General features: G+C 38.4%; 1 protein-coding gene across 3 annotated transcripts in view; it reads right to left on the bottom strand.

Moving 5' to 3' along the window:
- Positions 1-976: 976 nt before the first annotated feature.
- The window catches only part of RCBTB1 (RCC1 and BTB domain containing protein 1), a 27974-nt gene continuing 3675 nt past the window's right edge, over positions 977-25275 (bottom strand). For all 3 annotated transcript variants that reach the window (XM_085325048.1, XM_085325047.1, XM_085325046.1), the window contains 11 exons: positions 22048-22218; positions 21050-21200; positions 20384-20550; positions 17461-17619; positions 16310-16417; positions 15169-15311; positions 12458-12648; positions 9190-9316; positions 8684-8835; positions 5140-5270; positions 977-1999 (listed from right to left, as the gene is read on the bottom strand). In XM_085325048.1, coding sequence (XP_085181174.1) covers positions 1859-1999; positions 5140-5270; positions 8684-8835; positions 9190-9316; positions 12458-12648; positions 15169-15311; positions 16310-16417; positions 17461-17619; positions 20384-20550; positions 21050-21200; positions 22048-22191 — 1614 coding nt within the window. In that variant the 5' untranslated portion in view covers positions 22192-22218 and the 3' untranslated portion in view covers positions 977-1858. The remainder of the gene's footprint in view (positions 2000-5139; positions 5271-8683; positions 8836-9189; positions 9317-12457; positions 12649-15168; positions 15312-16309; positions 16418-17460; positions 17620-20383; positions 20551-21049; positions 21201-22047; positions 22219-25275) is intronic.

Below are 25275 nucleotides of genomic sequence, written 5' to 3'. Positions count from 1 at the left end.
TGCATAGTACGTAGGGTACGCAGGCTCTTCTTCTTGCTTGTTTACAGTTTATGCCTTGTAGGCTCACCAAGACTAGAAACACAGTGACTTTACTGCTGCAGCCAAGGCCCCACTCAGAGCTGTTCTGCTTAGAAAACTCCCACCTAAAACAGAAATAAAGCTTCTGACTCTATAAATATAGGTTATGGATTTCTGTTATTAAGGAACAAAAAGATGSAAGCCCACTGTCACTGGAAAGAAAGAAGTTGTGTGATCCAGACCAATTCATTTTCTTTTCCTGTAGCAGCAGTCTGAATTACTGACAAACTTCAGAGCAGTTTAGAGAAYAGTTCCATTCTTTGCAGTTCCTCCCCCACACCACACCAGACCTTTAGGCTAGTTTGCAGTCAAAAAAATTAAACAGCTAATCTGTTTTCAATAATGGTTTTTTTTTATGACACACTTGGAAACACTTTTTTTCCAGAAGATTCCAGACCAAAATTTCAGAGCCAGAAGTCTTCTAGCCAAGGAATCTTCTTGCCAAAACCCCCAAATTCCAGGCCCTGCAAAACTTAAAGGTGACAGCATCATAACCTAAAGAAGAATAGATCCATAGTTAAATGTCTTTCTTTAAAGAAAAGTTTGTTTCAAAGTTTAATTGCTCTGCCCTGTGGTTGATGATGAAGGAACACCTTGAAGTGTGAAGCACACAATAACCACCTTAGCGTTTCAAAAAATACACCTATCTCAGCTTATTAAATGGAAAGCAAACAGATCCAGAGAATATAATCACTGAAGAGGAAGTCAGTGCCTAGAAACAAATCCTTTTTGCTTCTTTGCTTCCTGAAATGTCTTTTTTCTTTTTAATCTACACAAAAAGCTTGAGATTTTCTTCCAAGCCAAAAGAAGTTTGCTCATGGATAAGTACAAAACAGTGAATTTTATTAAACACAATTTAGGTTTATACAGTACTTCAATGCAAAAAAAAAACCCCAAACAAACAACCCCCCCCCCCACACACACACACACAAAACACACACTTCCAAGCAGTTTTAATCTCTTCCCCTCCAGGGAAATGAATTTAATCTGATGTCACCAAAGAGGTAAATCTTTCATTAACCATTATAAATATTTCTGTACAGATTACACAAAGTACACTTTACAACTTATATTAAGGTATACCCAAATATAGAACTTTATTGCCGATTAGATCTGTTAGTTACCCCTTTCTTCAAAGTTACTTATGTAGGCTTTGAGGATACATAATTTCTGCACATTTTTCTAAGCACTGAAATACAGTTGGTTAATTACTCACAGCAAGTGGCAAATTCATTCACAATCATGCAACTGCAATAGAAGATATTCATGCCATTTGCTTTGTCCTAATCCCATGGAGTTAATGTTTTAAGTGACATCGTTCAGTGGCTCAGGTGAGACTATTCTCTAACCCAAAAAGGCCAGTACCCCAAGTACTAAGTTTAAAATATTAACAGATGGAATTGAGACTTCCTAGCCTGAAAAGCAAGTCCTTAACACCACTTGGTATCTTTTGCACGCTGCAATTTTTCTCCCTCCATTTGAAGTCCTGAGCTGGTTCCAACATCCTGAGTTGCTAAATGCAAGCGAGTATTTTGCTTGACTTCTTCCCCCCCCCCCAACACAACAATTTATTCTTATTGAGCGCACATACCATTTGCTTTTTTTTTTTTTTTTTTTTTTTTTTTTTTTTTTTAATACAGACTTTCACATTTTCTGATACAAGAGACCAGATTATGTTTAGTTCTTTTACCTGTAACAGGCTGGCAGAACTGTACATCATTCCAACTGGAAAAAAAAAGGAAAAAAAAATGCAATCACCCAAAACTTACAGCCTGTTGTTTCAGTTCTTAAAGGCTCCACATTTACTGGCTTTAGCAATGAATTCCTTTAGCAGAGGACCATCCATTTGCCAAAATGCTGCAGTTTGTGTCACTTCTGTCAAATGGTTGACACAAAACTTAAAGCAGAATTCTTCTAAATCCTAAACAGGAAAAAAAGAGAAAAAAAAGACGGTTTTATTCACTTCCATCACAGAATTACATTCAGAGTCAGTCACAAGTATCTTTATATGCTTTACTTTTAGTGCCATTAACAACAGAACTAGCCAAATATATTAATCGAGTGGTTCTCAGCCTTTTTCTACAGTGTAACTCTGTAAATGTAACAGAAAAGCACAATTCTACCCACATAACATGGCTGCAAAGAAAGACTAATCCTAATTTGTTTTTTTTCCCCTTGTATACCTACAGTCATATATATTGCTTGACATCATGTGCTTTTTAAAGTTTCACCACATTATAGGCTAGATTGGTCTACCTATTAGCATCCAGAAGAGTTTCATCTACATTCATTGACAGCTGTTAAACCCAAAACAAGTAAGAGATCTGAAGGTAATGAAATTTAACCAGGACTGCTCACTAAGAAAATTCATCTCTTCCATTTGATATTATAACCTCAGGGTATACATAGGCGTCTTGTCTTCCTGCTTCATTAATAGCTTAGCTAAAGCTTTGAGGTCACATGCCACTGCGATCGGTGCGAGTGAATACTAACTGATATTTTTTAAGCAAAGCTTAGAAACAGACACCCCCCCCCCTATTTATTTTATTGTTTTTTAATTATTCCACAAGTGTCCCAAGAAATACACTATGGCATAATACACCAAAGCAATTCTTACAGAAAACGTTCAGATACTTGAGACTACTTGGCAGTGCCTCCCATTTGAGGATTAGAAAAACCTCAGGACAACTGTCATTGCACCCACATGATGTCAGAGAGAAAGGGTGTCTAAAAACCAAAAAAAATGCCAGTTTTTGTCAATATAGCACTGACCACCAGATTGCTTCCCAATCAGATTACTTGTTTCTAACTCCTCTTTTGAAGATGAAAATTATTCTTCGTGGTGCAGCACTAAGCTGCTATAAGGAAGATGCTGCAGGCCTTACAAAATAGCAGCTCTCTCCTCACCCTRCTCTTTTTTTTTTAGTACTTTATAAATCTATAGTATTAGTACTTTATACGTAAGAACAGACTCTTCCTTAGTTGCTCAGCAGATTGGGTGCTGAAGTAGGGCATAACAGATTTGCAGAGCTCTTTAAGCCACCTGAAGTATGAAAGACTGAGTAGCATCCATATTTTTACTTAAGGTCAACACTGAAAGCTAGATCAGCTGTGTGCCAGTGAGAGTTCTTGACACAATAGTAATACAAAAAATACGTCCTGGCCTAAAACCAGGCTTTCGGAAGCAGCAGATCTTGGCTTGTGTAGCATCTGTGCAATGAAAAAAGACAAGCTTATTAGAACTTAACACTGAGAGGTGTGGGTTTTTTTTCTGAATTAACAGAATGGACTAACATTTCAAATAAAATTACATCATACACATCATTACAATATTTTACACTTTTATTAAAAATTTATATTCCAAGTCAATGCAACAGAAGCATACAAACAGTACTACTATGTCATTAGTAAAAAACTTTGGAAAGTTTAAAATTTTGTAGAGAAAAAAATTATTTCATTTGCGGGTAGATGCACTTCATTTGCAAGTAGATGCACTTCAAGCAAAACTTTTTACTTAATATGTAATTAAGTGATAAAGGCACTTATTAGAAGTCATAACAATAAGGCAGACCTGAACCAACTCTAGCCCTTTCAATTCAGTTAGTCAATCACTAAAATAAAGTATATCAGACTTTCATGCCTTGGAGGTAAACTTTAAAATTAGTGAGGCAGCTTCTTTCAACTGTCTTCCAGACAGTCCCATCTACACTTAACTACATCACCTAAGCAATTTCAAAACCTGACTTCTTAACTTTTCTGCACATAAAGTGTGTCTGTCAAAAGCAACCCCTCACCCATTTTCTCCTTAATTTAAACCCTACCATTAGGTAAAATTCTAATTTCACTTAGCTGGTGAAGTATAGCCACAGCATAGTAACTAGATTTATTCTACTCTCTTTCTTTACAAGCAGAATCAATCAATTATCACACACTAAAGATTTATTCTGCAAATAACCCTTTAAAGCTAAAATATGTAAGAAAGACCTTCATATTTTCTATGAATTCCCAACAAAAAAATATCATTATTCACAATAGAACTGAAGTCAAAATTCAGATATCAATATTGTCATTCAAGTAAGGTATATCAAACAAGCAACATACTGCAAGGCTCAGAAATAAGGCAATTGCATGCATATTGCTAGATATTAAGTACAAGAAAAAGCAATAAGTTGATATACTGAGTACTAAAAGCCTTTAATAAGCATAACAACAACTATAAAACTAGCCAACCGTTAAGTTGAAAATATGACATGCAGGTACTCTTCTGAACACAAAGAGCCAAAGATAGCTTAGTAGTACTTCTAGACAAGTCCACAAAATAGCATATTAGTGATCTGGTAGTGAAATTAGACATTATTCAGTGGGAGAATTCCACTAGCCCTCTCCTTTTCACACTATTTCTGTGTCTCTAAAGTTTATTAGGCCCATAAGACAGTTCTTATCCTGTCATTTGATTAGTATACTCGAAAGACTGAAAGTATGTCTAACTGTAGGTAACTCAGCAACAGCTGTTTTATAACAACAAAAAAAAATCAAAAATAAAAACCACCCAGCCCCAAAAAACCCAAGTCCACCACCATACCATGCCTCACAATCCATAACCTTACACAAAGAAATAAATTAAGGCTTACAAGAACTGCTTCTCAGAATACAATGATTTTTTCCCGTGTTTTTAAATATTACTCTTGTTTATGTTAATGTTTTCATCTCCTCCCCCATCACACTTTTTACATATAAATAGAAATTCATGAAGCTTGCCATAGTGTCATAACCTTTTACCATGAATTAAGCAATGCAAACATTTATAAATCCCGAGTTGCAGCCTGGGACACRTCATCTTTAGATACCTATGTACTAGTTCACCTTCCTCATACTGGTTCATAAAACATACATCTTTCAATCCAAATACAGTTAATGCAAACCTAATTCCAACATTCTCCAATTCTGACAACAGCATTCTCTGATACTACGTTAGAGAGAACTTACATAACTGGCTGCTTTTCTCCACAGTTTAGGTCAGAAAGCAGCCACCTATTTAGAGATTGAACTTTARAAGTTTACCTCTGCATCATATCTGACAGCAGCAGAGAGCAATGAAAATGCGTTTTCCACAGTAATTCCTCTCTTGATAATGTGTTGACATAGTTTTTTCAGTCTATTTTCACAATAAGAAGTAGCCAAATCCAAAAGGCCTGCAAATAAAATGCCATATTAGCCACTTGTAATTATCACTGCTTTTCAACAACAGCATATGCTCCTGGGGTAGAGGTTGCATYTTTATTGCCTGTACACCAATGCACACAGCATGGGGAGCTGGAGGAGCTGGAGATCTGTGTGCGGTCGCAGGCCATGAGCTCACTGCAGTCACACAGACATGGTGGGATARCTCACATGACTGGAAYGCTGTCATGGATGGCTGTGTGCTTTYTAGGAGAGACAGGCCAGGAAGGCGAGGTGGTGGAGTTGCTCTGTATGTGAGAGAGCAACTGGAATGCATCAAGCTTTGCCTGGGGGTGGAGGAGGCAGTCCAGAGCTTATGGGTGAAGACCAAAGGGCAGGCTAACATGGGAGACACTGTTGTGGGTGTCTACTACAGGCCACCTGACCAGGAAAAGTGATGAGGCCTGCTATAGGCAGCTGGAGGTAGCCTAAAGATCACAGGCCCTGGTTCTCCTGGAGGACTTCCACCACCCTGACATCTGCTGGAAGGACTACACAGCAAGGCACAAACAGTCCAGGAGGCTCCTGCATGCATTAATGATAACTTTTGGACACAGGTGGTGGAGGAGCCTGCGACAAAGGGTGTCCTGCTGGATCTTGTCCTTACCAACAGAGAGGAACTGGTTGGAGATGTGAAGGTTGGGGGCAGCCTTAGCTACAGTGACCACGAGATGGTGGAGTTCAGGATCCRGCAGAAAAGAAGTAAGGCAACAAGCAGGACTGCAACCCTGGACTTCAGGAAAGAGGACTTGGGGCTCTTCAGAGACCTAACTGGTGGACTCTCATGGGTTAAGGCCCTAGAAGGAAGGAGGGTCCAGTAGAGCTGGCTACTATTCAAACATCACTTCCTCCAGGCTCAAGAGAGGTGCATCCCTATGAGTAAGTGCAGCAAAAGGGGCAGGAGACCTGCATGGGTGAGCAAGGAGCTCCTGGCCAAATTCAGACAGAAGAAGAAAATACACAGAATGTGGAAGAAGGGGCAGGTTATTACTTGGGAGAATTATAGGAATGCAGTCAAAGCATGTAGAGATGCGGCAAGGAAGGCTAAGGCCCATTTGGAATTGAGTCTGGCAAGGGATGTCAAGGACAGCAGGAAGGGCTTCTTCAAATACATCAGCAGCAAGAGGAGGACTAGAGAAAATGTGGGCCCACTACTGAATGGGGCAGGGGCCCTGGTGACAAGGGATACAGGGAAGGCAGAATTACTGAAYGCCTCCTTTGCTTCAGTCTTCACTGCTAAGGGCAGCCCCCAGGAATCCTGCAGCCTGGATGTGAGGGAGAAAGTCCGGAGAAGGGAAGACTTCCCTTTGGTTGAGGAGGATAGGATTAGAGACCTTCTGGGCGTGCTAGACATCCACAAATCCTTGGGCCTGGATGGGATGAACCCACAGGTCCTGAGGGAGCTGGCAGATGGTGTTGCTAAACCACTCTCCATCATCTTTGAAAGGTCCTGGAGAACTGGAGAGGTGCCTGAGGACTGGAAGAAAGCCAGTGTCACTCCAGTCTTCAAGATGGGCAAGAAGGAGGGCCCAGGCAACTACAGGCTGGTCAGCCTCACCTCCATCCCTGGAAAGGTGATGGAACAGCTCATTCTGGATGTCATCTCCAGACATTTGGAGGACAAGAAGGTGATCAGGAGTAGTCAGCATGGATTCACCAAGGGGAAATCCTGCCTAACCAATCTGAAAGCCTTCTAGGATGGAAGGACAGTGGCTGTGTAGATGAGGGGAGAGCAGTGGACATTGTCTGTCTTGGCTTCAGCAAGGCTTCTGACACTATCTCCCGTAACATCCTGCTGGATAAGCTCAGGAAGTGTGGGACAGATGAGTGGACAGTGAGGTGGATTGAGAACTGGCTGAAAGGCAGAGCTCAGAGGGTCGTCATCAGTGGCGTGGAGTCTAGTTGGAGGCCTGTGGCTAGTGGCRTCCCCCAGGGCTCAGTACTGGGTCCCATCCTGTTCAACTTCTTCATCAGTGACCTGGATGAGGGGACAGAGTGCCTCCTCAGCAAGTTTGCTGATGATACCAAGCTGGGAGGAGTGGCTGACACACCTGAGGGCTGTGCTGCCATTCAGAGAGACCTGGAGAGGCTGGAGAGTTGGGCAGAGAGGAACCTCCTGAGGTTCAACAAGGGCAAGTGCAGAGTCCTGCACCTAGGGAGAAATAACGCTAGGCACCAGTACAAGCTGGGGGCTGACCTTGTGGAGAGCAGCTCTGCAGAGAAGGACCTGGGAATGCTGGTGGATGACAGATTGACCCTGAGCCAGCAATGTGCCCTTGTGGCCAAGACCAATGGTCTCCTGGGGTGCATTAGGAAGAGTGTTGCCAGCAGGTGGAGGGAGGTGATCCTGCCCCTCTCCTCAGCCCTGGTGAGGCCTCACCTCGAGTCCTGTGTCCAGTTCTGGGTTCCCCAGGACAASAGAGACATGGAGCTACCGGAGAGAGTCCAGCGTAGGGCTATGAAGATGGTCAGAGGGGTGGAGCACCTGCCCTATGAGGAACGGCTGCGAGAGCTGGGCCTCTTCAGCCTGGGGAGAGAAGACTGAGGAGGGATCTGATCAGTGTGTACAAGTACCTGAAGGGAGGGTGTCAAGGGGATGGGGACAAACTCTTTTCAGTTGTCCCGTRTGACAGGACAAGAGGCAATGGGCAGAAATTGAAGCTCGGGAAGTTCCACCTGAATGTGAAGGGGAATTTCTTCCCTGTGAGAGCAACGGAGCCCTGGAACAGGTTGCCCAGAGAGGTTGTGGAGTCTCCTTCTCTGGAGATCTTCAAGGCCCGCCTGGATGCAACCCTGTCTACCATGCTGTAGGTGACCCTGCTGAGCAGGGAGGTTGGCCTAGATGATCTCCAGAGGTCCCTTCCAACCCTACCGATTTTGTGATTCTATGTGGGTCACTACTGAGAAAAACATATTTTACCATTACACAGGAAGAAAGGCCTTTTATTACCTCAAGCTGCAATCCTGTTAATCTCTGTAAACATACATGCTGTTCCACTGATCTGTATACTAACTGCTTGCAAGAGTGGAATTGTTGCAAAACAGGTACATAACACAAGTGAAAAGCCACCACTATAAAAAACAAACAAACAAAAGAAATCTGTGTTTGGTACAGTTTGCTCTTTGCTCCGCTACTCAAGTTTCCCCTATTACATCCGAGATTTTTTTTTCGTATCAGCCTAACCAATAATTGATATTAATAAGATATGCAGATACTTTAAACAAGAGAAATATAGCTTTATCGTTCAGCAGTATTTTGAGAACAACTTCATTAATCCCCAGAAAATTTATTATAGGCTGGACTAGAAGCCTAGATGTATGCATTTAATCTGCATTCCTTTTCTGAGTTTCTCTGGATCCTGCATAATTTGACAGAAAGCAATACCTATAGCATCCTCAGGCGGAAGGTCAACACTGTCTGTATACAAGTATTCAAGAAAGGCACGATACACAGGGTAAGAAAACTGGTCTATTTCTATCACTTCCTTCATGTCCTCATTCCAGTATGACTGGAACATGGTTCTGAAGTGTTCACACCTAAAAGACAAAGATGTTATCTGGAACACTTACATTTATACCTATAAAAAATAATGTTAATATATATAAATAAAAATATTTTATCTATAATATATATTAAAATATTAATTTATTTATAGATAGATTGTCATATAACATTCATGCATATCTCTTTGAAATACATATTTGTTGCAATCTCTCTGCAACATTCCTATATATTTATTGTTTTGGGAACAATTAACAGGCTTAGTGAAATATGGATACGGACTATTTTAAGAGATAGTTTAGACCCCCAATCCTTCTTTTTTTCCCTCCCCCTAACATATGATAAAAGGTAATTTGGCGTAAACAAGAACCATGGAAGATGAACACTACCTGATCTTCAGAACAGCTTTGTGAACATGGATGTATTTCCCATCCACACGGAACTTTAGGTCTGAGGTTTCTGGGCTGTCAAACTCTTTCTTCAGAGACTCTGCTACTGTGAGAAAGTCTTCATGCTCTAAAGAAACAATTTTAAAACCAAAGAACACATTATGCATCTTAAACAGAACACTCGTATCACTGCAGTTAAAGTTAACTGGTCTGTTAACACCACATAAAGTAAATGGGTCAGTATCAGAACTCCGTTGGCTTGGGGTCAAATCAGAAAAGTGAATTAGTCCATTCACCTTTTCTGCTGGCAAGGGCTGCTCCACAACACCTACAAACCGCAGTGGTGAGCCAGCCAGTCCCAGGGCCAGCTTATTACTCGGAGGTAGCAGAGCACCAAGGAAACTTCCTGGGGAACTTCCTTCCTTATGCTCCACCTGGGGACTGCCCACACTACTGCCAGCCTCCTGGCAGCTCTGCTCYAGTGTTGGGCCAGCTCTGTGCCAGCAGCTGGTCTCAGAGAAGCTATAGTGAGCCTGTAAACTGTTGGTAATGGGAGTCTACAACATCATCTACAATCCACCTGAGACWCAGCATACGGTGCTTCAATCATGCTAACATGACCTGAAGAATAAGAAAGCATGTCACCCATCAGCCACTTTTCTGCACTGTGTGGTAGGTATAGCCTGCAGGTTGTCAGTTAACATCTCTGCTGGGTTGACATAACAGCATCCATGATATTTCATGTTAATTCAATTTATCAATCAATTACGACAGCACAAAACCCAGCAGCAGTGCTGCAAGAAGATGAACCATACCAAGAACACGGTATCTACTACCAAATACATAGTAGTTCAGCAACTATGGAAATGATTAAAGCTGCGATCTTGCAGCCCCTTCAGAGTTCTTAAAAAGGCCTAGGATACGGGTCCCATAGCAGTTCCATCATCCATCTCTAGAAATCACAGAACAGTTTCAGCACAAGCAGGCCAAGACTTGTGATAAAGCAAGAACCATAAGGTTTTAGGAAATTTAACTATAACCCACTATCTGAAACTCCTGTTGATATGTCTCACAAGTGCGTTTTAACACACATGGTTCCTAAGAAGCAAAAAAAAATTTTTTAAAGAAGTTTCCTACTATAATGAGAGTTGGACAGTCTCCTGTGTCCCATAAGGCTGTGCATTATTTATCCACTTACATTCCAATTACTTTTCACCATTAGTCACAGCTATATAAGTTGGTATTACATAAAACACTACATATAGCAAGCTGCCATAAAAGATAAGATATGTTTATGCCTCAGAAGACCATGAGCTCTTGTTTTCACTCTGACTTACATGGATCATATAATGAATCTGCATCTTACTAGGGCTAACTAGACCATGCTCTAATTCTCCCTGCACTCATTCACATGATTTTTTTTCTAGGTCATCAGCGTAGCTTAAGTCATGCTGTAGATCAACTTTCACTCCAATACCTTTTGCACAACAAAGGTTGCAGATTTGAACTTTGCCACAGACAACCCTGAGCAATTGATCTTAGTTCTGGCAGAGCCACCATAACTGGAAATAGAACTATAACCATCATGTAGAGTTAGCACTCACTAAGAAAAAGAATAAAATATCTTTTAATCTATATAAATAAAAAGGTCTAGAGGGAAAAAATATGCAGAATGGAGATTAAAAATGCCCCCAGAATTAATGCTTTTGATTAAATATTCAGTAGTAGTAATTCCCATTAGCCTTTAGAGATTAAGATACAGACACAAAATTCAAACAAGTTGTTATACTCTGACTGAGAAAACTTCATGAAACTGAAGATCTAAGTTACTGAAATGAAAGAGGTAACATTTAAACAGCCTTCACAGCCTCTTGCAAAATTCAAGAGACCTGGACAACTCTCAGACCTCTAGAGAGGAAAGACTTTCATACATCTCAAAGAAAAGAATGATTAAAGAACAAAGAAAGTGGGAAGTGGGGTAACACAAGACTTGGATTTACCCAGAGGCAGATCATTCCAAGCTAATCTTCTCTCTCTTTGGTAAAATTATTCAGTTTTCCTCTATAGACGAGATGCTGTTATCTGGACTTCTATAAATGTGATAACAAGCTAAATGAGAAGTTAAGATGGAGAAGCCAGGTTAGGACAGGAATTCTTAGACAGCTACAGAGCTGTCTGAGATAAAAACAAGCTGTGCAAAGGTAAAGTCTGAGACTGGAGAAAGGTTACAGAGGATTTGATCCCTCCACAAAACCAATTTTGTACATAAACAACATTAAGATCTCTTATCAATATGAAAGCAGATCAGACCTCCGAGATGATCTTGAGGACTGAAATGGCAGATCTAAGATGAAGCTCAATAAGCATGAAGTGCAAGCTAAGCAAATTCATAGCGTATTTGGGGTCAAATAAGGATTGGCAGCATATCACTTGAAGATAACCAAGATGACAGACTTGGGTATATTAGTTGGTCCCAATGACTACATTCCCACATTTAATCTAAGGCCATATAAGAAGAGAGTTTCAACAACAGAAAACAATGCTATTGTGATCTTGTTATACAGGGAACATTATTTGCCCATCTGCCTGCTTTTGAAGATAATCAACTCAAATTAAATCAGGTTGAGCAATACCACCTCACAAAAACAAAACTAGGAATTCTACTACTTTACCTTCCTAACATGAAACGTAACAAAGATATTTGCCCCTTCATATTTATATTGGCAGGGTAAATACTAGGGAGAGGAAGCTAAAGACAATACATGCAATTAGAAGTTGTTAGATATCAAAGTAACAGGAGTCAGCAGCAGTCTTCAAAGCAGGAACAAACAGTTCTGGGAGCAAAAAGCTACGTTTTACAACCCAGGAGTCCTTCCCAGCCCTGAGCTGGGGCTCAAACAACAAAAATGTAGGAAACATACAATATTCATAGTGCAGTGTAAAACAGGATTCTCTAGGCCTTTAGCAAACAAACAATCTTACTAATGCTGTATTGGATCCTCAGTTGCTGAAGGAGTTTTTTTTTTTTGGGGGGGGGACGGGACACTGGAGGTTTAAAACACTAAGAAAGGACAATTATTAGCTAGAAAAGCTAGTCTAAATTGCCAGTTCTCCTTAAAGTAAGGACTCTTCTGTTCTCCCACAGAAGTGACATACAGTGCTAACAAACATACATAGAGACGACAACATGGATGCATACTTTATAAGAATATTTACATTTAAAGTTATTTAGCTTGTACAATGCTGCTTGAGATATCCGAGTTCTCACCTACTGATAGAAGACGCCACATAACGGCAGGGGTAGCAAAGCAAGCAAACACATCGTCAGTGCAGACAAAGTGAGTGAGATGGGGAAGGATCACAGACTGGCCACGGCACTGGCCCCACATGTACACCTGGCCGCTCTGGGTCTTGGCAGCCGAAGTGTGAGCTGAGTGGCAGGCTGCAATCTCCACAACCCTGCAAACAGAAGAAAACCCTTGTAAGATACTTACAGGCATAGAACTAATGACCTTCCAAATAACTCACCAAAATAAGAAAACAACCAAACTATGCATCTGTACTCCTGTACTGCTTCCTTTGTTCTGCATGAACATGATTCTGTTTGAACTGATCAATATAAGAACTGCAACAATAGAAGCAAAACAATATCTGACTACAATCTATTAAAAGTCTTTCAAAGTGTCCTTTTCAGTTGACATTCCTCATTTTCTTTTTCTTCATACCTTTCCTGTGGTTAAGATTTTTAATTTATTTAAAGGGGGGGGGGGGGAAACATATCAGCTTGGACAAATAAACATCTTTTCAAAGAATATAAATGTACACAATGTTTCATTGTTTACCAAAAAAGATAACTTTCATTCATATTTTTAGGCAAAACAGAGCCCAGATTTTACGTTCAAAAATCCTTTCATCATGAATCTGGAAAAAGCTACAGTCACTTTCAGCACTCGTTTCAATACTTTCTAGCAAAGTAAATACTAACGGAATGTATTACATCAGCAGCAGCTTAAGCAGCTATATGCAACACTGAGATCTTCCAGCAGACATGCTCATGTTCTCATGAGGCATCATTAAGTAATCATTTAAGGGTTCTTCCTGCTACAGCTAGCCTCCAGACATCTTCATGTTTAAGTATCAGATCACTTGAGTATTATAGTCTCAACTGCTGTCCTTCCTTAACTCATATTTCAATTGCAGAATGTCTAGTCTCTACAAATCCAAAAATATACCATTTCTGCCTTTATTTGCTCAGAAGCAACTGTTTTAGATTTAGTTTCTCCTAATGTCATAACTACTTACTTTCAGTCACAGCTATCCAGCAACAGCTAAACTTTTCCTCTCCTAAACACTGCCTTTCCTTCTCAGAACAGTTTTTGCTTTGTTTTTTTTTTTTTTGTTTGTTTGTTTGTTTTTAGGGTAGCTGTACCATCTCTATACATGGAGTCTTACCTCCACAGTTGTACCTCCAAACTAATGTAAGATAAGGTCTAAAAGTCCTTATAAGCTGTATGTGCAAGATTCTTCAAGCCACTTCATAAGAAGCTTTTAGCAGCATTACATATAAGTGACAAATGAATCATATAAATGAAAGGAGCAGCAAGAGAAGCATTAACATGCTTCATGGGCAATGACAGCTAACCCACTTAGAGCTCTGATTCCAAGGAAACTAAGTCAAGCAAGATGAGTAAATTTAAGTGACTTCTCTCTCTTAGATTCCTAGCAGAAGTTCTATATGTTTTCCCTCCTCCTTTAGCCAGCTGAACTTGAGTCAGTACTCAAGTTAGAACTTGAGTCTGTGTACACTTGTAAAGTTGCCCTTAACTCACTTGAAAAATAAACTGCTAAGAAAAAAGTTGTTCTATTGCAAGCATATACATCTCCCTTCTAGTGCTTTAATAAATAAATAAGTTTGCCTCTCTAGTGTCAGTTTATTCACAAACAGAAACCACTAATGTGAGGCTGGCTTATTATGCTAGTTTTCTTCTCTATGCCTTAAAAAAAGCCCTGTCAGGAATCCAGGACTCTCAGCACTATGCAGCTTTTTTATTCAATGTTAAGTGTAAGCAGCAGGAAAAACACAAACAAACAAACAAACAAAAAAAACCCACCCAGGGAAGCCCCTGAAAAAGGGGTGTGTGTGTGTGTGTGTGTGTGTGTGTGTATACATTATATATATATATATGTGTATATATATATATATTGTATATATACACACACATATGCTTTTATCAAAGCTATAACATGATAGCTTTTATACCCAAATGGTACTGGAAATGGAGGGGAAAAACCTTTCTCCCCCTCGCCAGTCTCCATTTCCTATTTAAGAGGAGATAACAAGTTGAAAGATGTGCAAGTTAAGAGGTTTCCAAACAGAGAGACATTAATCTATAGGCATGCTCACAGCTCTGTAAAATAGGTCAATCTTATGGGTCAAGAGAACACAGGCATTTTATTTAAGCCAGGACCCAGTGCTACCACCAAGAGTGGTAATACCTGTCCTTAGCTCTAGTAACCTTGTAAACCATGTTTTGTTTACACTGGTGGCTACTGACCAGAGAACCTCTCTCAGAAAACTGATTTTTTCCTCATATATCACTCCTTACAAAATAGGTACTTTTTACGGATTTTTTTTTTTTTTTTAATGTAGCCCTCAATCTAGCTTAAAAGCTTGGTATTGCGACTCCATAGATCCATGTTTTTGACCAAAGAAATCACATTTAGAATAACCTAACATAGACACTTGTTATCTTCCAGCGTCAGGCAATTGTAGGGTTCATTCACGTTACACAGTCATTACAGATAGCAAAAAAACCACTCAGTCTGAAATAAACAGTAAAATATAATCTTTTCCTATGCTTTTAATATTAGCAATACAGATACAATCCACCAGGCCCAAACATGCATGCTTCCAGTGCTAAAAACTGCATAACACACGCTCAGACATGTCAATCTCAGGAACAGTTTCAGCAAGATTACCTTTCTTTTTCCATCATGATCTGCACCGGGCTTAGCTGGTTACTTTTATTGCCAGTTCCCAGCTGCCCATAAGTGTTAGCTCCCCAGGCATAGAGCAAACCCTCATCTGTTAGTGCTAGTGTGTGCGCATAGCCACAGGCAATCTGTAAGTAAATTTATAAGCATTACTACTAAACAAACAAGGAAGATGAAAAACAAAATTATTGCACACATTACCTTAGTCTGACAGACATCAAAATACCACAAGCATTCCATTTAGCACCAGAAAATGTTATTTCTCAGTACTTAAAGCTAACACATTCCAGTAAGTACTGGAAAACTCTTAAGCTTTATTAATTTAGGGTATATTGGTTACTCCTTCCAAATTATTTGCTACATAGTCTAAACATATAGAAGGTCTCATAACAGTCTTTTTCCACAAGAACTAATCATTTCTTATTTTGCATCTTTAATTTAGTTATAGTCTATAGAAAGCCATTTAGAGTCTCCCTAGCCTCTACTTGCTTTCAACTGCAGATTCCTCAAAGAATGAGCTACTTCAGCATGTTGTACAACTCTGAGAATTTGATATTTAGAATACTATACAAACTATGATAGCTAAAGTCCCAAAGCCAATGGCTCCTTCAGCCCTTTCTAAAAGGGAGTAAATTCACTACGTGTTAGTGTAACACATAATGTGTAATGTTCATCCTGAATTACAAAATGAAACTTCAAAGAAGCTTGGTAAATATTCAGAAAATCCCAAATTTTAGTTTTAATCTTTACTTGTAAACAAACAGCCACTGTCTTACCTCCTGTTCTCCCCTCATGTCTGAGGGGATGACTAAGACAATGTAGAAATCAGTCTGAAAATCGTTTGTTTGCATTGTTTTCCTCCTATTTGCTTAGTGTATCTCATTCATCCAGCTTTGTAACAAAGATGCAATTTGTACCAATAACAGTTTGTTTAGTTACACTAACCAACTTTAAAGCAAGTATTTTACAGCTTCCTTGCACTTTTTTTAAAAATAAACCTCATACAGAAGCCAAACGAATTCAATGTTGGAACTATGAAATCTAGACATATATATAACATTCCTAATATACAGTTTTTGCAGATGCTAGAAATAAAGATGCATTCATGTTTTCAAGTTAGACATACCTGGAGTATGCATACACCGTGTAATGCTGCCACTCTGCATGGTGTTAGTTGATTGCCATTGTTTCCAAGACCTAGCTGACCATTACCATTGTAACCCCAGCCATAAACCTGGTTTAAAAGGCAAAACAATATCAAGCTATCGCTTTGTAGAAATACAGGCTAAGACACAAGACATAATCCAAAAAGTATATATTATTAAAAGAAAAAAAAACACTACTTCAAGAGGAATATCAAGAGGCTAAAAAGATAATCTATTGCAAAAAAGTTGACTGCATTCAACTTTTCAATCCTGCATCTACCTGCTCAAGAAGCTTTCTAAAATATTTGTCTTTGAAGGACTAACTTACAATACAACAAAGTCTGTCTCATAGCATCAACTTTTTTTCCTCCCTATCACTTTTTCCTTTTTAAAGAAATCAAAGTCTGTATCTGTGATCAGCTGATTACCTATTGGATTTATTTAAGTTGATGTCCCCAGCTTAACTCTTTAGAAATTTTTTAGGGTGGGCCCAACAAGGGGAAAGTATGTACAGTGAATGCTCATCTCTGCCTCAGGATGACGAAGGACTTCCACAGTCCCTCCACTCATGAGGAAATGCTATATTCTGAGTTTGGTGGAATACAGGAAGACTGAGGTTACGGTTCTTACTTACAAGGCAGGACAGCATCATAAATGTCTTATGTAAAATGAAACAGTTAACACCAAGGCAACTTCCAAAAGCTGACTTTGTTTTTCTTGCCAGCAGTTGTGTATTGTGCCAAAGAACCAAGATCATTCGGTGTATACTTGCCGAAAGAGTAACTATTTGACTGCGCATGCAAAAATGTAACTAAAACACATTAAACAATCTATTGAAATAATGAAGAAACACATGCTTAACAACAATTCAAATACTTGCAGTTGCAGACTCAAAAAAAAAAAAAAAAAAAAATCAAGTCCTAATACAATCTTTGCAGTAAGGAAGAGTAAGTTTACTTTACAGAAAGCAACTCCAACTAACTATACAGTTTTCCTTAAGTAAGCCCTAGAGTAAACAATATATATTCTGTAACTTGAACCCTCTCTGTATTCATCATTTTTTCCATGTTCAGATATTAACCGTTTGCACTACGGCAACAGAGAAAGAACAGGAGAATACAGGAACACTTACCTCACCATTGTTCACTACAGCCATGGAGGATGTCTGACCACAAGCAATGCCAACTACCATTTTACCCTGTAAACAGTTTGAAACTCTGCGAGGAGTTGGCTGGTTTGCTGTAGATCCAGATCCAACTTGACCACAGTTGTTATAGCCCCAAGCATAAAGCTGTCAAAAAAAAAAAAAAAAAAAAAAAAAAAAAAAAAAAAAGTGCATTTTAAGCCTTCAAAATAGTAATAACTATAGAACATACTGTTAGGATCAGACTGGATAAGCTATTTAAATAGTTAAAATGCTTATAACTAATTTTAAATAACTGAAAGCTAAAAACAGCAACAGGTCTGACCTAGCAAATATAAACATTGCCCTTTTTTCATCTTCTTTCTATAAAACTAGAACATCTAACTACAGTCAACACATTAATATATTTCTATATTAAATACAAGCCTGAAAATAAGACACAGAGCTTAGCAAGTAGACTTTCTTTATCCTTTCACAATTCTGCAGAAAGGAATGCAAGCAAAAATGTTATTTGTTTCACAGGCTTGCTGAACTTCCCTTTTTGAAGCTGTTTAACTGTCTTCATAGAGTTCTAAACCAGCTTATAGCTGGACAGTCACCATATCTCCTTTTACAACTCTTGGGAACTGTAGAAAGGGATGTTTGCCAGCCACATTCCACAGCTGCAAAACTTTGTTACATGGTGGCATTAATAAAAAGGACCATCTCTGACAGTCGAAAGTTTGTCAGTGACAAACAACTAATATTAAGAACAGAAAAATTAGTTGCTTTCATCTAAAACGTCCAAAAGAGAAACAAGCGCTTTGCTGTAAAAATATATATAACCTTTGGATTTTCAGTTCCCTTAATGTTTCCATTTCATACACAAGCCCATAGTTTAGCATAAAATTATTTCTGATAATTTATTCTGCTATACTTCACCCAGTTAAAAGCTTTTCCTGTTGAAAATACCAGGCCGCAGTCAGCCAGCCCCCTCACTACAATGGCACTAGCAGTCATTAGAAGCACTCCAACTACCTTATGTAAAGTTTGCACACCCTTTAGTGCCAGAAGCAGCCTGCTCACTGTGACACCTAACCAAAAGTGATATTAAATAAATAAAGCAGCTTGCATACTAAGTCTAATACAAAAAGAAAGCATTAATAATGCATTAATCCTTTGCTCTGTTATTTGTATTTCCTTGGTCTTTGATTCCTATTGAATATTTGAAGAGAGTTGTAATTATGACCATGTACAAAATACTTTTATTTCAATAATAAAGAAAACATTAAGGAAAAGTAACTCTGAAGGTAGGTCAAAATGTCAAAGTGCCAATCATTTTCCTCTTTCAGATGAGTATGAATGTCTGAAGTCCCATAGATTTTAGAGGTCCTGTGTACACGAGCTCCATCACTATGAGAAAATACTTTGCTCTCTTCTAGTCTTTTCCTCAAATCAGTACTGAGTGGAAATGAAGATACTGTTTCCTTCCCTAATTCTGCCATTAGGATACTCTTTTTATATGCATTGCATTAATCATCCACTCAAGCAACTGTACAAATCAATTATGCTAAGTATTTCCATGAACATTTTCAACTTCAATGCCTTTCTGAAATTCCAGATACATTAAGTCACGTGGGTTTCTGCAACAAACTCTTTCTGTAAATAAAACACCATGTAAAACATTTGATTGCTTTCAGCATAATCAATTATTTCTGGTACCAATAAAAACCTGACAGCACAACTAGACTGTTACCGCAAAGTATGCCAAAGGGGTGGATTTATAATACATTAACTAGTCATAGTTGCTAGCCAGCTGCAAATACCAACTCTATAAGAAATTAATAAGTTTACCCACTTTCCACCAAATTTTCAAGCACGTTACATTTATTACGGAAAGCATGGCCATTGCAAGCAACTACCATACAATATCTAACACCATTAGTTAAATTACTATATGAACACCCTTGCTTTCCCACATGCAAAACAAATTTTTTAACTTATCTCAGGCAAACCCAAAAGCATGACAACCCCTCCTAAGCTTAGGCTCCTTTCAGAGATACAGTCCAGACCACTTAATTTAACTCAGYACTCTTTTCTCCCTTCAAAATACTGACTTGCTACTTTTTATCAGTTGTTGCAGTTTGACTCCATATAGAACCATAGTATGAATGTGCATATACACTGTGGTCAGGAGGATGGAAAAAACTGTGGCTTCCATTTTCGTCGTTAGGAGGGCTTTGAATCAGAACCACTCGTTTCTTATGATGAAGCCAAACCAGGCTCTCCATGCAGTAATGTGCAACTCAAACCAAAAATACATATGCATCAGGCAAGCCTGACTAACTGGAAATTAACAGTACGTGTTTCCAATAACACATAGCCTGAAGTCATGTCAATAAACAGCATAAATCAGGCTTGGCATATAAACCAAGTGCTCTTTCAGTAGCTACACACAAATGTACATGAAGGTGGGCAAAATAACATTCTTTCACAATATCAGTGTGGAAATCGTGAAGACTACAAGAAGCAGACTAAAGGCTAAATCAGTTAGTACAAACAACTAACTTGCATCAAAACTGCAAACAAAGAACAACCTTAAGATGTGCACCTGACAGATTCCACTGCTTGTAAGTGGCACAGCTTTCTGGTCTCATCCTTATGAGACATTCAATAAATCAAAGTCACACAAAATTTACTGGATTTACTGGGCTTTTATTTGTTTGTCTGTTCAGAGAGTTGGGTGGGGCGCTAAGTTGTTTCCAAGTCTGCTCTGAAAAAAAAAAAAAAGGATGCTGTAGTTTAAGGCAGCAGGAGAAAAGGTTATGCTGTAGCTTATATTGTGGGTAGAGAAAGCTTCAGACTGCAAGGTCACCTGCACAATTCACTTCAAGAAAAAAAAATGAAGAAGTTTGAACAGGTTTCAACTTACATCCCCATCAAATGATAACGCCATGGAATGATGAGAGCCACAAGCTACTTCCACCACTTTCTTTATTAACAGATTTGTGCAAACTTGAACAGGAGTAATGCCTTGATTGGTTGTGCCATTCCCAAGCTGGCTGTAACCATTATGTCCCCAAGCATAAACTTCACCATCTGCAAAAATATTTAACTTTGTGATAAAACAACCACAAATTCCACAGAAACTAAGATAGGCTATTTAAGAAACTAGAGAATGAAAACATGCAAATGAAAAGACATAACAAATAGTGAGATCATTACAAGTACTATCTGTATACTGAAAGATTAAATAATTCATTATATATATGTGTGTGTATGTATGTATGTATGTATAAAATGTACACATCACACTATGACCTCTAGATTATTTTGGAATTAAGTGAAAGTGCTCCAGGAAGACTGTATGTGTCATGAGTGATATAGCAAGACTCCAAAGTTACAGCATAAAGAAAAGTCAAGGGAAACTCATTTTACATATTAGGCAGTACATTTAATTCCACTTAAAACCAATTCCTTTGTGTGCACTATTCAGTTAATAAATGCCTTCAGTTGTGCCAGACATTCCTTCTTGTTAAGCTTAAGTGGAACTTAAAATCTGCAGCTCATGATTCCATAATAAGTGATTATTTTCTACCTTCAGTGGAAAGTACAACATGTGGTCCACTTCCATAACTGAGACTGGAAATCTTCTTTCCACATAAGACTTCTAATTTCTTCGGTACTATTGTGCTCTGATTATCTCCAGTTCCCAAACAATTACTGCAATTCAGTCCAAAAACAAACACCTAAAAAACAGAGGAATACTCATTTCAAGCCATTTAAACTCAGGTGTGCAGAGATATTGTGACATCCAAGCCTTTATAAAGTCAGGACAGATTTTTGCCATTGACTCTTTGAAAGCCAAAGACTTCACTCATGTTAGTTAACAGTCTCAAGACTCAGAATCAGCATACTTGTTTGGAAGTTGAGTCCAAATCCCTCAGATTCCTAGATGGAAGCTAGGCTTCTCATTTGCAGGGACTACGCTATGTAAGTAGCACTCAGTAAGTTGTCGAAGTGGGGTACAACACCCTTATGTTTTCATCTAACTGCAGCTTGTACAGAACAGCTACTGCTGTACCTCAATCCTACAAGCAGCTTTGGGAGGAGTGAAGAAAAACCCCTACTCTACTCAGTCTTATAGTAAACTATTAACATATCCCACAAAATCTGCCTTGTTTTTTCCTCAACAGAGGAATATAATGATTCAGAAACTCAATGTGAATTACTAATCCACAGACTTTCTGTAGTATTCTTACTTAGCCAGCTATATCTCCATTTTATATCTGCATACCTGAAATGCTTTTACTTAATTTCAAGCCACCACAGCTTCTTTAGAATTCTGACTGTCTTCAAAAGTGCATGTAATCCATCCTGGCCTTTGTCATTTGTAAGTTTTCTAAATACTCCATCTACATTGTCCCCATATAAGATTAAAGAAAAAAAATACAAGTTACATCCAACAACTTTATGCATGTTTTGAAATACACAAAATCACACATTGCTTTTGAGAAGCTACTCACTTACAAATACTCTGTGAAATCTGAAAACAACTAATTGTAGAGTATCTGTTCCATTTTATTATGGTCTTACCTCATCATTGTGCGTTATATATATAGCTTCATTGGCTGATGTACCAAATACACATGCTTTTCGAATAGATGCTATTTCTTGAGGTGACAGTAAAGTAAATATTGGCCATTTCCCTACATCCACCATGATGATACTGTATCGCATGAAATTTCTGTGATTAAGATGGCATTGCTGTAAAGAAAAACAAAAGTTTACTTAAAAACATATTCTGTACTTTCAGCAACAGGCAATAAGATAATTTCCATTAGATCAGAGTAAAGACAAGTGTTAATTGGTCTCTGAAAATATAACTTTCTATATGAAATGTGTAATTACATTTCCATTAAGATGAACAAATAGCAAGTCACTGGTAGTCAAATTAGAAAAACACATCTTTCTTAACTGGATGTTCAAGTAAACTTATTTCAGTAATATTAAAATGGAAAACATCTGCTGTTCTACATGCAAATTTGTTAAAGGCTTGTGATCTGGCACACGTGACCTATTTGATGGAAGAGTGGATTTCTGAATTACAGTTGGAACTCCTGTTTATAAAATTTTTGCTTGTGAAATTTAAGCAGTCTTACAACTTACATATGCCACCTAATAAAGCAGTTGAAGTATCTACAAATCCTGCAAATAAAAAGAAATCTGGGACTACTGACGTTATATGAATGAAATTTCTCATCTGTTGTGTAATTAAGAACTCTTTTTATGGTCAAAACATTTCTGAGAACATGAAAACAAGAAATAAACTTATGAGTTTGTAAAATTAAGCAGTGAAACGCCTCAGAGAAAAGTGATCAAATAAAACAATCCTAAGTAGTTACTGAGAAACAACCTTGACCATATTAAAAGCTAGAAACAGGTAACTAGACACAGACTTCATCTATCAGTGAAGGCAGATGGGTACAATCCATACTTCCAGAATCTTCCTTCTTATCCAGTTTCCTCAGAACAATTGTACCAGCCCAAGAATGAAACTGACAGTCAACATAAACCTACACAGATTTAGGCCTTCAGTCCTGCACAGAACTATAACAACACTCCTACTCTGAAGGGATTCTGCCATTGACATTCTATAATCCATGCTCATGGAGTATCAGTAAATTCCACGAAATCTTAAAAGCTCTTGGTGGAGAATTCCATCAAGTGTCAGCATTATGATACAAATGACAATGGCCCATTAAAAAAAAGGGAGGAGGGGCTAATAATACATTCAGTGGGCAAGAACAAGTCTCTATTCAGTCACTTTCCTCTCATTCATCCTTAGTTCTCTCTTTGTTTATCTGCTCAAATCCTATTCCATCCCTCTATTCTTCATTTTGCTGCATTCAAATCAGGCTTCCCACTCACAGTGCCTGGGCAGCAGATAGGGGCAACAGAAACACGAGAGAGACTCTTTCCATTTGCTTCCAGGGCTTCGTTGTCAAAATTGTTCTGTTAACTAAAACAATGCTTCAGAGAGAGTTTATTCAATATCAGCAGTCAATCCCAAAATGAAGACTGTTCAACACAGCTCGGTCTTTTTGTTTGTTTTGGTTTTGTTTTTTTAAAGATTTTGAGAAACTTTGAGATCACAGTAGAGGTGCTGTGTATTTAAAAGAAATAAAAAAATCAAAAACAAACCCGAACCAAAATACAGACTGACTTGATTTGAGAAACTTCTCAGACAGCTGAAGTACCTCCTTATCAAATATTGTAACCCTGCTTCAGCAAACCCAGGTTTGCTCTATAAGCACCTCTCATTAACATACTAACTTCACTCTGTGTTTCATATCTGAAGCAGTCTTGAGAACACCTGAAGTCTCCAGGTGGCACATCTATAATAAATGGGTTTGTAGCACTGCTTTTGAAAATGTACCTAATGCCAGAACGCTTATGCATTACACTCTACACAATTAAACAGATTATAATGCATTTAGGCCTTCTTGATTTCCAGTCCAGTTATAAACTCAGCCTAGTTAACTGTTGAGATTTAAATTCCAAGAGCGGTTACCTCACTTTGGCAAACCTTTTAACGTAAGACACCACCGATCATTTGAAATGAGACTTATGACTACTTGTTCTTATGAGTAGACTAGCTAATTGTGCCTTCTGTGTGCTTTACCTGTTTAATTTGCCCTGTATAACACAATATACACTTGGCAAGGCATAATGTAACATAAAATGGACATTTTAAAAAAACACAGCATTTTATTCACCAAATTTCTTTTCATTGAATCCTGTCAATTTCAGACATGAAGGCAAAATGCCACTTAAATGAAAACTGTTCTAATAAGTTACTATTAACAAGGCTTATACCACAAAGAGAACTTTCTGGACCTTCCAGGTAGCCATTTTAAAGTGCGCTACATGTCTTATCCTTCCTTTTCTGAACTTTGCTCTAGCTCTTTAATGCACTTGACTTGTTCTCTACCACTGTATGACTCAGTTAACTCTCCTAGGTTTGGGATGTGGCTGGGAAGATCTAGTTGAAGAGGAATGGTTACAATGCATTTCTCATATCTCAAGGCTTAAATGGTTATCTTGTTAGATTAACCAATATCATTAGATAAAAGAAAAACTTCCAAAGGACACAAAAGTTTCCAGATTGAAGATACAAGAAAAAACAGCTGAAGAATCTTAATAGGTGTAATTCTCCTTTATGTAAAGGAATATTGTATATTTCCTATTTCAACTGTTACTACAATCCTACAAAGTTATTTCAAGGGATTTTCTTAATGGGCTTTTAATGATAACTTCTGTGCCATCAGCAGGTTTGTTTCTTTAATAAATCTCAGTCCTGAGGTCTCTATGTTTAATAACAAATAAAATTTCAAAAAAATCCCTAAAAAAATGCTCTTGACTTTTGTATGGTACATACTGTTCCCTCCACCTTTTTTTTCCCTCCTATACAAATACTAAGTATTGCCCTTAGATGCTGCCATTTGCTGGAGTACCTACCATCATTAAGTCACAAAAGTAAYTAGTCACACTAGTAACAGCAGCTCTTTTTCTTTATGCTTATGTCTAAATAAGTGAGATAACATACATCTCAGTTCAGAGTTTTGTACACGGACTACTGCTTCTCCGCTTAACTACACGTAGAAAATGGTTTTAGCTTATCATCCATTTCCTACAGAAAGCATGTGCCCAAACTGGCATAAACAAACATCACCCCTTCCCTCTCTAAAGACGGATTCCTCAACAATCTTAGCCACAAGTTTCTGGTTTTCCAGTAGGAGTTTGTTAGCCTCGGGGGGGGGG

The sequence above is a fragment of the Rhea americana genome, unplaced genomic scaffold, assembly GCF_003343005.1.
Source record: "Rhea americana isolate MKP2758 unplaced genomic scaffold, rheAme1 scaffold_95, whole genome shotgun sequence".
NCBI classification, from domain to species: Eukaryota; Metazoa; Chordata; class Aves; order Rheiformes; family Rheidae; genus Rhea; species Rhea americana.
Note: the sequence above shows the minus strand (reverse complement) of the source record. Positions and strands in the feature narration are given on the sequence as shown.